Source organism: Sminthopsis crassicaudata, chromosome 6, assembly GCF_048593235.1.
Source record: "Sminthopsis crassicaudata isolate SCR6 chromosome 6, ASM4859323v1, whole genome shotgun sequence".
NCBI lineage: Eukaryota > Metazoa > Chordata > Mammalia > Dasyuromorphia > Dasyuridae > Sminthopsis > Sminthopsis crassicaudata.
In genome coordinates this window covers 140019025-140034370 of record NC_133622.1, presented here as the reverse complement: position 1 = coordinate 140034370, position 15346 = coordinate 140019025, and the positions used below count along the sequence as shown (strand labels likewise).

At 34.8% G+C, this 15346-nt stretch overlaps 1 protein-coding gene across 4 annotated transcripts in view; it reads right to left on the bottom strand.

The window, feature by feature from the left end:
* GRID2 (glutamate ionotropic receptor delta type subunit 2) overlaps positions 1 to 15346 on the bottom strand; it is a 1921766-nt gene that overhangs the window by 862113 nt on the left and 1044307 nt on the right. For all 4 annotated transcript variants that reach the window (XM_074276291.1, XM_074276292.1, XM_074276293.1 and 1 more), the window contains exon 7: positions 11383 to 11544. In XM_074276291.1, coding sequence (XP_074132392.1) covers positions 11383 to 11544 — 162 coding nt within the window. The remainder of the gene's footprint in view (positions 1 to 11382; positions 11545 to 15346) is intronic.

The window sequence follows — 15346 nt, the reverse complement described above, 5'->3', positions numbered from 1 at the left end:
TTTATTCAAGTAAGCCTCTAAAGATAGAAAATTTCCCCTTATTACCGCTTTAGCTGCATCCCACAAATTTTGGTGTGATGTCTCATCAGTGTCATTATCTTGGGTGAAATTACTCATTGAGTCTATAATTTGCTGTTTCTCCTAATCATTATTTAAGATGAGATTATTTTGTTTCCAATTACTTTTTGGTCTATTTATCCCTGACTTCTTGTTGAATGTAGTTTTGATTGCATTGTGATCTGAAAAGAAAGCATTTAGTATTTCTACCTTCCTGCATTTAATTTTGAGATCTTTATGTCCTAATATATGGTCAGTTTTTGTATAGGTTCCATGAACTGCTGAGAAAAAAAGTATACTCATTTCTGTCACCATTCAATTTTCTCCAGAGATCTATCATACAGAAAGGAATATATGAGGAACTACATCACAAATCTGACAGAGGGACCTATTATAGTAGTGATGAGACTTATTTATTTGATATTTTCTTTCCTTTTCCTTATCCTAATCTCCCTCCCTCTCCCTCTCCCTTTTCCTTCTCTGCTCTCTGTTTATGTGCATGTCTCTAACCAGGAACAAAACTAAAGAATTCCTTGATATTTTGTAATGATATTTTCATCTGTCAAAAGTGGAAGAACAAATAAGAAGAATTGCTATTCTGGACTGGATTCTCACCTTTGGAAATCTTGGAAATTTTGGGAGATATACAATAAAGATAATTGATGAATGAAAAAAGGTAGTATTATTCATCTCTTGATTTTTTGTTTGCTCTGCTTGGGATATTGACCTTTGAAATATGTCTCCTAATTCTCTTTCTACCAATCCTTTTCACCCTCCTTTACTGGATTGTCTTTCAGATAATAGACTTTAACCATAGGTGTCTCACAGGGTTCTGGCCCAGACTCTCTTTTTCTCCCTCTATACTACTTCACTTAGTGATCACATAAAGCCCATAACGTGGTTTTCATTGTTTTTATTAATTATTTAATTAGTTCCTATGCTATTGATTCTCAAATCTATCTCTCCTGCCTTAATCTGTCTGCTGAACTCCAGTATCATACTTCCAAGTGCTTTTCTGTCCAGACATTTTAAACTCAATGTATCTAAAACTGAACTAATTTTCATTAGGCTGAAAACTCTCCCAATATCTTATTTTTTTCTGTTATTGTAGAAAAGTAAGTCATCTTCTTAACTCTCAGGTTCAAAATCTTGGTTCATTCTCAACCTTTTACTATCTTTCAACCCATATATCCAACTGGTTGCCAAGGCCTGTAACTTTCACCTTTGTGGTCTTTTCCATTTCTCTGACATCACCCTGACCCCACCTTATGCTTGTATTATTGTAAATGTCTATTGATGAATCTTACTGTCTCAAGTCTCCCCACACTCCAATTTACTCTTTATTCAACCACAAAAGTTTTTGTTTTTTTTTTCCCCTAATGAGCAAATCCAACTATATAACCCCAGCCACTACCACTCAATCAATTCTAATAGATCCTTCCAGGAGCACTCTCCAAGGAACAAATAAAAATTCTCTATTTGTCTTTGAAAGCTACCTCCCTACATTTCCCATCTTTGTATATATTATTATACATCTTGTATTCTTTAATCCAGTGACAATTGGTTTCCTTGCTATTCCACAAATATTCCATCTATGCACTTCAGGCATTTTCTCTGGTTGTTCTCCATATCTGTAACAGTTTCTCTCCTCACTTCTATCTACTGTCTTCTCAGGATTGATTTAACTATTAATTAAAAACTCATCTCCTACAATAAGACTTTCCTAACTCTTTTTGATTCAAATTATTTCTCTGTCATTTATTTCCTATTTATCTTGTATATATATATATATATATATATATATATATATATATATATATATATATATATGTAAATGTAAATTAATATATATATGTGTGTATATACACACACACATACACACACACACACACACACATATATATATATATATATATATATATATATATATATATATATATATGTAAATTTACATTTGTTTGCTTGTTGTCTATTCTTTGTGATCCCCTTGTGGGTAGGGATTGACTTTGGGGCATCAAGTACTTAATTAATATTAATAGATTGACTTGCTGGGAAAATTGGAGAGTAGAACAGCAGAAATGTGTTTTAAATGATCTTATATCATATATCAAAATGAGTTCCAAATAGATAATAAATTAAATATATAAGGTCCCATTGTTAAACCAAAATAATACAAAATTAAGCACTAGAATGTGATAGCTTTTAAATCTGTGGTTTTTGGAAAGTTTAACACAAAAAAAAGTTATAGAGAAAAAGAAAATAGATAATTTTGGTTAGGAAAGAGTAGAAAGTTTTTGAAGAAACAAAATCAATGTAACTAGAATAAGATACATTATCTGTTGCAGAAAAACAAACAAACAAACAAAAAAAACCCTTTATCAATCTTGTCTGATAATACTCTGGTTGTTATCTATGTTTCCAAAGCATTAGTACAATTTTAACTTTTAATGGCATAAATGAATTAAGGAAATGACACAGACAAAAAGACCTAGAACTGTTCACCAAAAGACAAATTATGAAATTATCAATAATTATTTGGAAGATAGGCCCAAGTCACTAAAAATAAGACAAATACAAAATTTTTTAAAATGAGTTTTTTTCCAGACAGCTATCAAATTTGCAAAGATGATATAAAATTGAAATAATTTATGTGCCTAATACTTCAGTTGGTAGAATTATTGATTGGTCCAACCATTTGAGGGGAAAAAAAATCACTGAATTTTTCATACCTTTGACTTAGTGGACTCATGTGCACATATACCAAAGGAGATCATAGAAAATTTCTACATATAGCAAAATGTTAACAGTAATACTTCTTTTGATGATGGAAAGATGGAAACAAAATGTTTGCCAATAGATTGAGTATTCTCTATACAAATAATAGCATACAAATATTTGTACTAGGAAGTTAAAAAATAAAGGATTTATACAAACATGAAATAATTGTGATTAAATTATTCAAAGTGAAGCAAAGAGAATGAAAAGTATGATATATTCAATCCAGAAATCAAATCATTAAATATTTATAAACACCTACATGTGCCTGGTATTGTACTAAGTGCTGTACTGAAAAAATATAAATTAAAACAAAACAGAAAAACAGTCAAATTGATTCTATTGATGATTCTCGTTCATAGCAGATGATGAAACATATATTCCTCCCCTCAATAGGGAGTTGATGGACTGGAAATTTGTCATACATTGTAATTTTTTAACTGATTTTCTTATTTTTTTTCTTGTTACAAGGGAGGCAATTTACTTTGTTATAATAACAAACAACATTATTGACACTTTAACAAAAAAAAAGTTAATATACAAAATGAAAGCTAGGATTTATGTATTCATGTAAGATGATGTTTTTATTTTTGTTTCAGAATGTTAAAACTGTTTTATTGATAGTTACTAGATTTGGAACAATAAATGAGAATCAAGGATATAAAATATAGTAAAATATCTTATCTTGAGTCACAACAACTGAGTTAAATACTTCCTCTGATTTTTACTACCTGTATTACCCTGAGCAAGACATTTAACCCCTCTGTGCTTTTGTTTCCTCATGAATGAAATGGAGTTTATATTAGGTAACTTTTAAGATCCCTTCTAGCTCTTGATACATGATTTTGTGAACCTATGATTCTATGTATGCTTGAAAAGAATGTGTTGAAAAGAAAGTAAGAGAAAACATGTATCAGCCAAATATTTGCACTCACATAGAGAAAATCTACCAGCAGGTTAGAGAGATCATCTACACATAAAAAGGTGAGAATTATATAGGAAAAATGAGAAGGTATGAAAGCTTTTTGAACCAAAGAGCCATAAGGTCACAGATCACTGTAGTATAACTGTGTTAACAGCAAAATCCCATATATTCAATTGTCTTATGAGAAATATGTGTATACTGTCTCCTATTTTCCTTCCCACTCATCATTTATCTATTTGTTACCTTAGCAACATCTCAAACTGCTATTTTGTCTTTGTAAAGGAAGCTCCCAAACCATGAGTCTAAACAAGCTTCTGCATACTAGCCAAACCATGAATTAATAAATTGACAGAGAAGAATTGTGTTGTACAACCTCTCCAAGATTCACACATTTTCTATGTAAATATAACTCACAGTTTTTGGCAACATTTGGATTTGTGCTGGAACTCTGTCTTCCCAGAAATCAGGCAGAGTCAGGCTAATCAAAAGTCTTTATTCTTGGTCTCTTGAGCTTGCCATCAGGGGATTAGATCTAGTAATCTCTACACCACCTTCCTCTCTCCCCACCTCAAGGAGAATGCCTCAATTTCCTCCTCCTACTCCACCCACACACATCACTTCCCCCTCTTTGTCCCACCAATCAAGTCAGCACAGAACAGCTGGGGAGGGTCAACCTTCAAACATGTTAATAGAGAATTGTCCAATTGGCAATTATTCACTACGTGCTCCAGTTCTAGCCCTTTACAGATTTGGATTGACAGAAGTTTTTTTGTTTTTTGTTTTTTGTTTTTTTGTTTTGTTTTGTTTTGTTTTTGCACTTGAGTAATACTCTATTTGATACTCATTGGTGTCAGGAGAAGAACCCTGGATAGATTATTCATTTTAAATGCTTCTTTTTCCGCTTTTAATGTTTGGTAGCTCTCATTTTTACTATTTCTTCAAAATTTGTTGTTGCTGTTCAGCAATTTTTCAACTGTGTTTGACACTTTTTTACTCTGGGGGTTTCTCAGCAAAAAATGTTGAAGTGATTTGCTATTTCTTTTTCCAACTCATTTTACAGATGAGAAAATTGAAGCAAGCAGGGTTAAGTGACTTGCCCAGATTCACAAACTAGTAAATATCTTACTAGTTTTGAATTTATGGAGATGACCTCTCTCTACTCTACCACCTAGTTTCCCTTCTACAAAGCTGAGATTTTGCTAAAACTTTTTGAATATCTTCAAGTTTCATTTGACTGACCATCTTTTATTGTTGTTTGTTTATTTTGGGGAGAAGGAATGCAATTTCAAATATAATGTTCACAAATGGTTCTTCTTGTGTGCAAATGTTTACAAATATTTCTTTTTAAATTTTTTTAATCATTCCATTTTAAAGTCAAAAATTAGCAGAAAGCATAGCAAAATGATCAAGGAATATGACATGTCAAAAAGTATAATAAAGTGCAGAGCATTTTTTATCCTTTGAATAAGCACTAAGGAGATAAAATCTCCAGTTGAAAATGGAGTTGCCAGAAGAGGATCCCACATTAGAAAAGTGTTACCTGCAGATTTAGAATAGAACAATAACACAATATGCAGGATAGTGAATGTGTCAAATTCCATCTGATAAGACTCAACAGACATTAATTAAATTTTTACTTCATATAAGGCATTAAAACGTTAGAAAGGAAAAGAGGAGGAAAGGGTTTTGATCATAGATTTTAATGTTATCCCAAACTCCCTGTGAGGAAATTACTTTTACCAAAGTATATTGACAGCTGTTCCTCAATTTATCTTAGCTTATTATGGAGAGCCCTTGATGACTCACAGAGAGCATGTGCCAGAGGAAAAGATTGAACCCAAGCCTGTTCTTTATCCACCATATCACAATACTTCACTGGTACTAAGAATAAAAAAGTGAAAAATAAAATATCCTTTGCCCTCGAGTTTACCTTCTGATGTAATGACATACCATAAAACCTTCACATAAGATTATATTTTATAGATGATACATGAAAACTTTTTTTTCTATTAACTGATGTAGAATGTCTTTAACATTTATTGCAGATGTTTTGGTAGAGGAACAAAGAGGCATAATCCCACATAAATGGAGGGGCGCAGGTGAGGAGAGGGGCCTGCCATAGCTGGCTCCAGTGTAAGCAGAATTGACATCTCTAGCATCTTGTCCTCCAACTCTTTTCCAAGGGAGGCTTTTATTTCTACAACAATGAAAGCAGGAGGTTGAGACTGGAGGCCTCTCTTCAGAGAGATGGTGTACTAGGCTAGAAGTATATTTCTGCTCTCTTAAATATTGTTCATATAGGGAATATGATCAGAGTTGAGCTAAATTTTTAATCACTCTACATTTTGGAAGGAAATGGAACTGCAAGTTCTACATCCAAAGCTAAACCCCTTTCCCATCTGATACTGTAGAGAGCTGGAACTCTGAAAAAGTATACTTGAAACAAGGTGTTAAGTCAGTGTAATTGATAAGATAATGGTTCACTAGTTCGCATATATCTAATGTGATATAATCATTCCAGTTAGATATAATGATATAATCATTCTAGTTTGATATAATGATATAATCACTCTAGATTGGCTTATACTCAGTATACTGTAATGATGTAATTGTAATAGGGTATTTAAACTGGGGACAAAGTCAGACTCAGACTGAGATTGGTTGAGCCTGGCAGACTCGCAATCTACTGAATGAGACTGGGTCAGACTGACACTGGGTCAGACTATGACAGACATAAACTATAAAGGAGACAATAAAGATTTAAGACTCTATTTTTGTCCATCCTCATGGTGACTATTCTGCTAAGACTAAGGCCCTTTAGGAGGATTTCCAGAAAGCTAGCCCTTTGGCACCCAACATGAGCAACCATGATTGCAAAAGCTAGTATAAGGAATTCAGTGACCACTTGGGCTGTCTCCTATGCTGCGGGTATTGCAAAAGTAAATCCTGAAAAGGTGTCTACTACAATATGGATAAAAGACAGATGGCCAAAAGATTTATACTGGGTCACATCCATTAGCCAAATTTCACTGTGTCTCAAACAATAAAGGTTTTCCCCTGGAGGAAGTGTAGGAGCATGGAAAGGAAGGCAAGCTGTACAGGCTTTTACTATGCTCCTAGCTTCCTCTTTTGTTATCCCAAATTGCAAATGTAAACCTTGAGCAGCCTGATGATATGTAGAATGAGTTTCTTGGGCTGCCTGAAATAAAGGAGTACTGGATTACATAGTTAGAAGGCTATTGGTCTTTGAATTTCCACAAAAAAATAGGATCTGGAAGTCCTCTATGAGAGTGGACATGGAAGATATAAATCTTATCTGGATGCTTTCTCACTTGCTCTTGAAGTTCCTTAAAGAGCTGATATATATTAGAATCTGCAAATTTTCTTTAGGCTGTGGAAATTCTTTGTACACACCTACTGAATAGGCTGAATCAGATATTATACTCATCTCCTGGATAATAAGTAAAAGCTAGCATAATTGCATACAATTCATTCTGCTGAGTGGACTACAAGGAATTCTGACTACTCTCTTTATAGTTAAGTCATGAGACTATACAGCACAAATGTTATGTTTGGTTGCATCTGTAAAGATAGTTGGTCTTTTAAGAGGAACCTTAGAAACTTTTTCTTAAAAAATTCATTGCCAATTATATAATAGTTGGATTATCTTTAGTGGAGACGTGTATATAAAATTTGCCACCCTAGGATAGTTTCACAGTATACACTAATTTGTGCATGGTATAAAAGGTGTTTTTCTTGTCAGGTCTTACCAAAGATAATTGTACTACTTGCTTAATGGCCTTTAATAAAATTATGACCACAAGCACTGGGTAAGGAGTAAGGCTTTGTTCTGGTTGGGCTGGGAGGTACACCCATTCTGTCTCCTTGATGAAGGATTGCTATGGGTGCCTCTTTTATAGGAAAAACTAATATTTCCAAGGCTTTTCGAGTAACTCTTTCAACTATATTGGATAAAGTTAGTTCAATTTCTCTCAAAGCCTCTTGAGCTTCTTTTGAAAGCTGGTGTGGTAAGTTTAAAGCACTGTCTCCCTTTAAAATGTTACAATTGATAGGTAGTTAAGCCCAACACTGAACACATCCATTGGATATCTCCTATCAATTTCTGAAAGTCATTTAAGGTGTTGAACTTCTCTGTTCTTAAAGAAAGCTTTTGTACCTGTGAGCACCTTAGGATATACTTCATATCCTAAATATTGAAAAGGAATGTGTGTTTGAATTTTTTTTTTCTGGAGCTATATGCAATTTGTAGTGCTGTAGTGTTTTTATGTTTTTTTGGTAGACATGCTTTTAACATTTGCTCCTCAGGTGCACACCCCAAGATATCATCCATGTAATGTAATAGCATAACTTTTGGAAATGCTTTTCTTGCTGGAATAAGAGCAACAGCAACATATATTTGACACATAGTAGGGCTATGTTTCATTCTCTGTGGCAAAAGTGTCCATTCATATCCTTTATAAGGTTCAGGTAAATTAACACTGGGCACTGAAAAAGCAAATATTTTCACATCCTCCTTATCCAGAGGGATAGAATGGAAATAGTCCTTAATGTCTATAACCCAAAGAGGCCATTCTTGGAAAATTTAGTAGGAGATGGAAGTCCAGGCTGAAGAGTTCCTATAGTTTCCATCTGTTCATTTACTTTTCTCAAATCAGTCAACATCCTCCATTTTCTAGATTTCTTTTTTATAATAACTACAGGGGAATTCCAAGGACCTAGAGAATGTGTCCTTGGTCAAGTTGCTCTTATACGACATCTAATAAGGCCTGATTTTTTTCATTTGCTAAGGGCCACTGTTCTACCTAACTGGTGTATCAGTTTTCCATTGAATGGAAGTGAGAGTGCAGGCAGGCCTTCAATAGCAGCCCTGCCTAAAAAGCTGAAGTACTCAATTGTAATCCTAACTGATGTAAGATGTCTCTTCCCCATAGATTGATGGGAATTTTTTTCAATTACAAAAAGAATACAAAAAACCCATTTCACATTAAAATATCCATCTCAAAGGGGTAGCACTAACTTCAGCTTCTATTGATCCTCCTATGCCAGACATATGGGTGCCTACCTTAATCTTTGGCCAATTAGTGGGCCAATTGTCACTTCTAATGACTGTATAATCTGAACCTATGTGTACCACCTCTTTCAATAGTATGCCATTTCCAAAGATAGTGAGCATAGGACAATCGGCTGTAACAGCTGCAGTTGACAATATTCCTGGATTCTGTTGCTGAGAGTCAAAATTGGATAAATATCACCAAATTGCCTGTTGGGAGTCTGAATCAGTAAACTTGATGCTACTACTTCTCCTGGTTGATAAGTCAGACATTGTCTATCTGTATTAGAGCCTGGGATATTATCTACACATTCATCATTTTCACACATTGGTGTATGGATGGACACTGTTTTGTAAATACTCTTAGGAGATGAAATGGTCAAGCCTACTCTGCCTGGAGGCAAAGGATCCATAGTTGGACAGGGTCAGATTTCATCTCTCCAGAGTATATCTCAGTAGTCCCAGCTGCATACAACTTAATTCTCCCTAATTGTAATCTCTTTCCCTCCTCAGGTACCTTCTCGGCTGATTAATCATGTAATTCCCTTTCTCCCATCAGATTGCTTCTCAGCTGATTGACCATGCTGGAGTATTGACCATGCTAAAGACTTTCTGGGTGTAATGTCAGCTGCCATCATGATCCAAATGCTTTTTGCCTGGGGCCCTGGAGCTGGGCCCTGCTTCCCATTCCCAGAGTCATTCTATATTCTGATGCCCAATGGAAGCCTCTGTTGCATTTTGGACATGGGGTTTCGGGTCCTGTTCTCCCATTATGTCTTCTCTGCCTACACTGAATTTTCATATGCCCTATTTTACCACATCGAAAGCATTGATGAATCTCTCTGGAACTCCCTTACCAAAAGGGATCCTGTCTTCCCATATTCAGATCTTGAGAATTCTGCTTCATAAACTGGGTGTAAAAGGCATTTGTGCCCACTGTGGCACGGCATCTTATGATCTCATCTAAAGGAGCATTCTTGTGTAGTCCTAATCTAATTCTTCTACAAACCTCATTAGCTTTTTCTTTAGCAAGTTGTCTTATCATAATTTCTGTTGTTATATTTTCACCAATAGTTCATATGATAAGATGTTCCACAAAATCAGCAAAGAGTTCATTTGGACTTTTTGCTATTTTCGTGAAGGATTTCCCTTTATCTTGTCTTCTTGGGAGGGTGCCCCATGTTTTGATAGCAGCAGAAGCAATTTGCTTGTATGCTACTACAGGGTAATTAATCTGTGCTAAAATATCTGCATAAGGACCTAAAACTGATAGTTTATCAAAGGTGACTAGTATATTAACTCCAGGTTGCCTATTTCTATCTACCTCCAGAGAAAGAACTAGAAAACTCTGAATATAGATTAAATCATATTTTCCACTTTTTCTTATTATATGTGTGCATGGTTGAGTATATGTATTTTCAACATAGCTAATAAAAATATGCTTTCAATGACTTTACATATAAATCAATATCATTTTTTCTGACTTTCTCAAGGAATGGAGGAGGGGCATAAAGATAGAAGATAAATTAGAACTCAAAATTAAAAAAAAATGGATGTTAAAATTTTCAAATGGGGGGAAGTGTTTAACAAAAAAAAATAAAAATATAATAAAATATTAATAACATTATATTTTGAAACTAAGTCAATATGAGGCCCACAATAGTTGTTTTTTTTTTTTTTATGTAGGAATTAGTGGCTCCCATTGCTATATGAATTTAACACTATTACTATAGATTTCTCAGAATGTTTTTAAAACATAAAATAAAATATTTCAAATCATATTGAATAATATACTATATTGAAATATACTAATCAAAAGTAATTTATTATATGAATTCTGTTTAGAATCCTTCTGTTGTTAATCAAAAGGCGGCTAGTTGGTACAGGGTATAAGAGTTCTACTGGGCTTGAACTTAGAAAGACTCATCTTCCTGAGTTTAAAACTAGCCTCAGACACTAACTGTATGACTCTGGGCAAATTACTTAACCCTGTTTACCTCAGTTTCCTCACCTGTAAAATTGGAGAAGTAAATAGTAAACTATTGCAGTATCTTTGCCAATAAATGCCCAAATGCAGTCACAAAAAGTCAAATGCAAAAAACACTGAACAAGAATAACCTGATAAGCAGGTCTAATCACTTAGTTTTCCTTAGAAAGCACAAGATAAAATAAAAATTTTCTTACATTCTTAAATACTATTCATCCCATTTATGAAACTTCAATCTTTAATTGAATGATTTTTAAAAAATAAATTGAAAATGCTTTGAGAGTACAAATTAATATGATATTCATAATCAGATCTTCTTCAGTATCTACCAGAGTGTCTTGTATATAGTAACTACATTACAAAGAAATCAATAAATTTAAACTAAAATTGCTTGTTGAGTGTGAATGTGGTATCCTAGTAAAACTTTCAAAAAAAAGTTAGAATGTGTCTATCACACTAAAGCCTTTTGTTTTAGACCAATAATACCATTAGTAAGGATTTATCCTTTGCTAATTTATTGTTAGTAGTGCAGAAGTTAACCAGAATTGAATGCCATTGTGAAGGTACCTTTTTGATGGTATCCAACATGGATCGCCCTCCTTGCCAGGGCTTAGAGTTCTTCCTGATACATGTCAAACTTGCCATGCTATGCCACTTCCGGTCTTCTAACTTCTTGTGAAAAGCATTGGCAAGCAAAAGCACGGTATCATATATGTAAAGGTTTGAGATCTGAAAAAAAAAAATTACACATTGATCATTAAAATTGATGATGTCTACTTGTCCTTAGACTTAGGTAGAAATCAAAGCCTTAGAGTATATCCTACAACTCAACTTAATGATTTATTTGGTTAAAGAAGCAAAATCCTTCTTTTGTTTGGATTTTTAAAAATCAATGTAATGATTGAGAATCGATTTGTTGTAATGTTCTCTAAAAAATGTAATGTTCTCTGGGATCAGGTTTCTTGGGTAGCTTCTGGAGGCAGCCTTAGTTTCAACTCAGTGTAATAATCACCTCAAATGCAGTCAGGAGTTAAAGTCCAGATCATTTATTGTCTCTTCCAAAATCTTATTTCCTTCACTTGGGGCTTGGCTAGTTTTCTGGAGGCCCATCTCTCTCCTTGGTTCCAAGAGTTCTTGCTGCTAGTCCTTTGTCTCTGCCAGCTTCTGCCTCTTTTCTTCCAAATCTCTCCAGCCAGCACAAAGGTGGAACTTGGAAGGAATCTGACTCCACCTCCAAAAGAGTGGGCTTGTGGGCTAGTGGGCTTGTGGGAGCTCCTCCTTATATATGCTCTCTTAAAGGTGTGAATTCTAATAAGTAATAAGTACCTAAGGATTGTCTCTATAAATTCCTGTGACTTAGCACCTTGTTTCAAGTTCTATCCCATAACATCTCCCGCTTTCTCTTGATTTAGAACATAAGGTGGTCATAACCTCCCTGACTTCTCAAGGAGGTGAGAACCTCAAAAAAGGAGGTGATCATGCCTTCCCTGCCTGCTCAAAAAAGGGAGTGAAACACTATAAAAAGAGGAGTGATCATTCCTTCCTTGACATCTCAGGAAGGGAGATGAAAACACCAAAGGAAATGGGAAATCAAATCAGATTATCGGGTTGCTGAGGGTGCTCACTCTTAAAACAGGTATATATTAATCCATCAATATTGGAGGTATTACACATAATTTCATAAATTACATAAGCACATGGTAACATAACACAGGCTAGTATAGATGTAACAAATAACATGAATCAATATGAGGAATTATACATGTTCATAAGTCCTAGAAATAGTCCAAAAGGAATCTATTGTCCGTCAGTTCATATGCTAGGAATCCAATAATTCCTGCAAGTTTTGAAGTCTTGCAATAGTCTCATCAACAATTTTTTCTTCTCAAGGAATCCAATAGTTCCTGCTAGTTTTCAAGTCCTGCAACAGTCTTATCTTGTTTTAGGGAATCCAATGATTCCTGCAGATTTTTTTCTTAGGTCTTCTCCTTTGTTTCCAGATTTTTCTCTTTTTCTGTATCTCTCCAGGTGTTTGATTCCTTCTCTTCTGTATAGATACAAGTAAACCCTTTCTCCCAAGCAGTTAACCTATCTACTCCCTTCTATTTACCACTTTCTAAATATCTCCTCATCACTTGGCAATTGCATTCGAACTGTTTGCACTGGACACTGCCCTGTTGGTTTAAAAAGCCTGTATTCTCCCCAACTGTAATCACTTTCTGCTATGTGATTGCTTTTCAACTGACTGATCACATCAGAGTCCTGAACTTCTAAAGACTCTCTGGGTGTAATCTCAGTTGCCATCATGCCCCACCTGTCTTTTGGATGATATCTTGGAGCTGGGCCACACCTCTCATTTCCCTGGGTCAATCTACATTCTGAGGCCCAGTGGAAGTCCTTGTGGCATTTTGGACATAGGGTTTTAAGTCTTCTCTCACCTTGTCCTCCATCTTTCTGTCTGGGGAGGGAACCCCAAGCTTTTATTGCAGCCTTAGAAATTTGCTCATACACTGTTATGGGATAATTAATCTGTGCTGAATTCTCTCCATACTGACCTTCACCTGCTACTTGGTCAAAAGTGATTTGTAAATTAATTGCTGTTTGCCTATTGCATTGGGCTTGAATCCTACATAATTCATGATACTCCAAAAGTCACAACAAGTTTTATCCAGGTTCTAAAAGTATGGATTTCCAGTCATTCGGAGTTAAGATTTCATAAGCCAAACTATCTAGTAACATCTTAACACGAGATGAAATAGCTTCATAAAAGTGCAATCTTTTTTCAAATCAAAAGGATTGTATCTTCCCATTTTTTGACCTGAAAGGTCAAATCACAAAAAGGTCTTCAATCACAGGGTATGCAGAAGTGCCAGAATTGTACTTAACTCCATTCTTATCTGATCCTTCAGCCTTTTCACCTAGTCTAATTGGATCGTCTCTCTCCTGTTTTTTCATCTTTTTCCTTATTCTATAACTTATATAATTTCCTAAAACCAGTTGTATTAAATTGTATGTATTAAGTATATCTTTGGAAATTGAATTTGGATTGCAATTGTAGTATTCACCTAGTTGCTCTCCTACTAATTTCTACTCATCTAGATCCAATTATTTTTCCATAGAGAACCAAGGAGATGCTTACTGTACAGTTTCTGCTCCCAAATTATAATCTGTTCAGTTATCTGCTCCCAAATTATAATCAAACCTTGGCTTTTCATAACCCTGACAATGTGCTCTACACATTTTCCTTGAAGAGAAACAGAAGGCTGTTTTCTTTTTTTTCTTTTTTTTTTTTGAGGCTGGGGTTAAGTGACTTGCCCAGGGTCACACAGCTGGGAAGTGTTAAGTGTCTGAGACCAGATTTGAACTCGGGTCCTCCTGAATTCAAGGCTAGTGCTCTATCCATTGTGCCACCTAGCTGCCCCTAGAAAGCTATTTTCTAAACATTTGTCCAATTTTAGCTGAAATTCTACTTTAGTTCTTTAACAAAATTTCCTTGTTGTAGTCACCCTAATTTCTAGTTCAAGGAGACTTTTCCAATGAAATCAGGATCGTATCTGCCCTACATTGGGTGCCAAAATGTAATGTTCTTCTCTAAAATGTAATGTTCTCTGGGAGCAGGTTTCTGGAGGCAGCCTTAATTTCAGCTCAGTGTAATAATCATCTCAAATGAAGTTAGGAGTTAAAGTCCAGATCCTTTATTGTCTCTTCAAAAAATCTTATCTCCTTCATTTGGGACTTGGCTAGTTTTCTGGAGGCCCATCTCTCTCCTTGGTTCCAAGAGCCCTTGCTGCTAGTCATTTGTCTCTGCCAGCTTCTGCTTCTCTTCTTCCCAATCTCTCCAGCCAGCACAAAGATGGAACTTGGAAGGAATCTGACTCCTCCTCCAAAAGAGTAGGCTTATGGGCTAGTGGGCTTGTGGGAGCTCCTCCTTATATATGCTCTCTTAAAGGTGTGAACTCTAATAAGTACTAAGTACATAAGCATTGTCTCTATCAATTCCAGTGACTTAGCACCTTGTTTCAAGTTCTGGCCCATAACAGTTTTTATTTGATTTTATGCTTCAGTTTGTGTACCTGCCTATTAATGTGTGTAATAAAATGTGTAGGGGGAGAAAAGGAAGCTGTTCAGTACCAGACTTCAGAAAGTCATTATTCCCTGAAAATATTACAATCTACGTGTTTCAAAAATTCATTTTCTACAAAATTCAAATTTAGATGGTATTTGGATTTCAGATGTATAGAAGAAGCATACTTTTGCATAAATATAGGAACATAGAAATGCCATAAATATAGGGAGTAGATTTGTGTGTATTGTCTTGTGTATGGTAAAGAAAGAAAAACATGAATAATAGATTCAAACAGAATTAGAAAATTTTTTTCATGTAATAACACTGTCAACTGATTGAACAATAATATATATTTTTATTCTTCTGTATGAAATAGAGATTTATTTGAACCAATTTCTACTGAGTTTTTGACCTGAATTACTACCAAGGACTATAAACTAGTTACTAAAAAGTTATCCTTTCCAA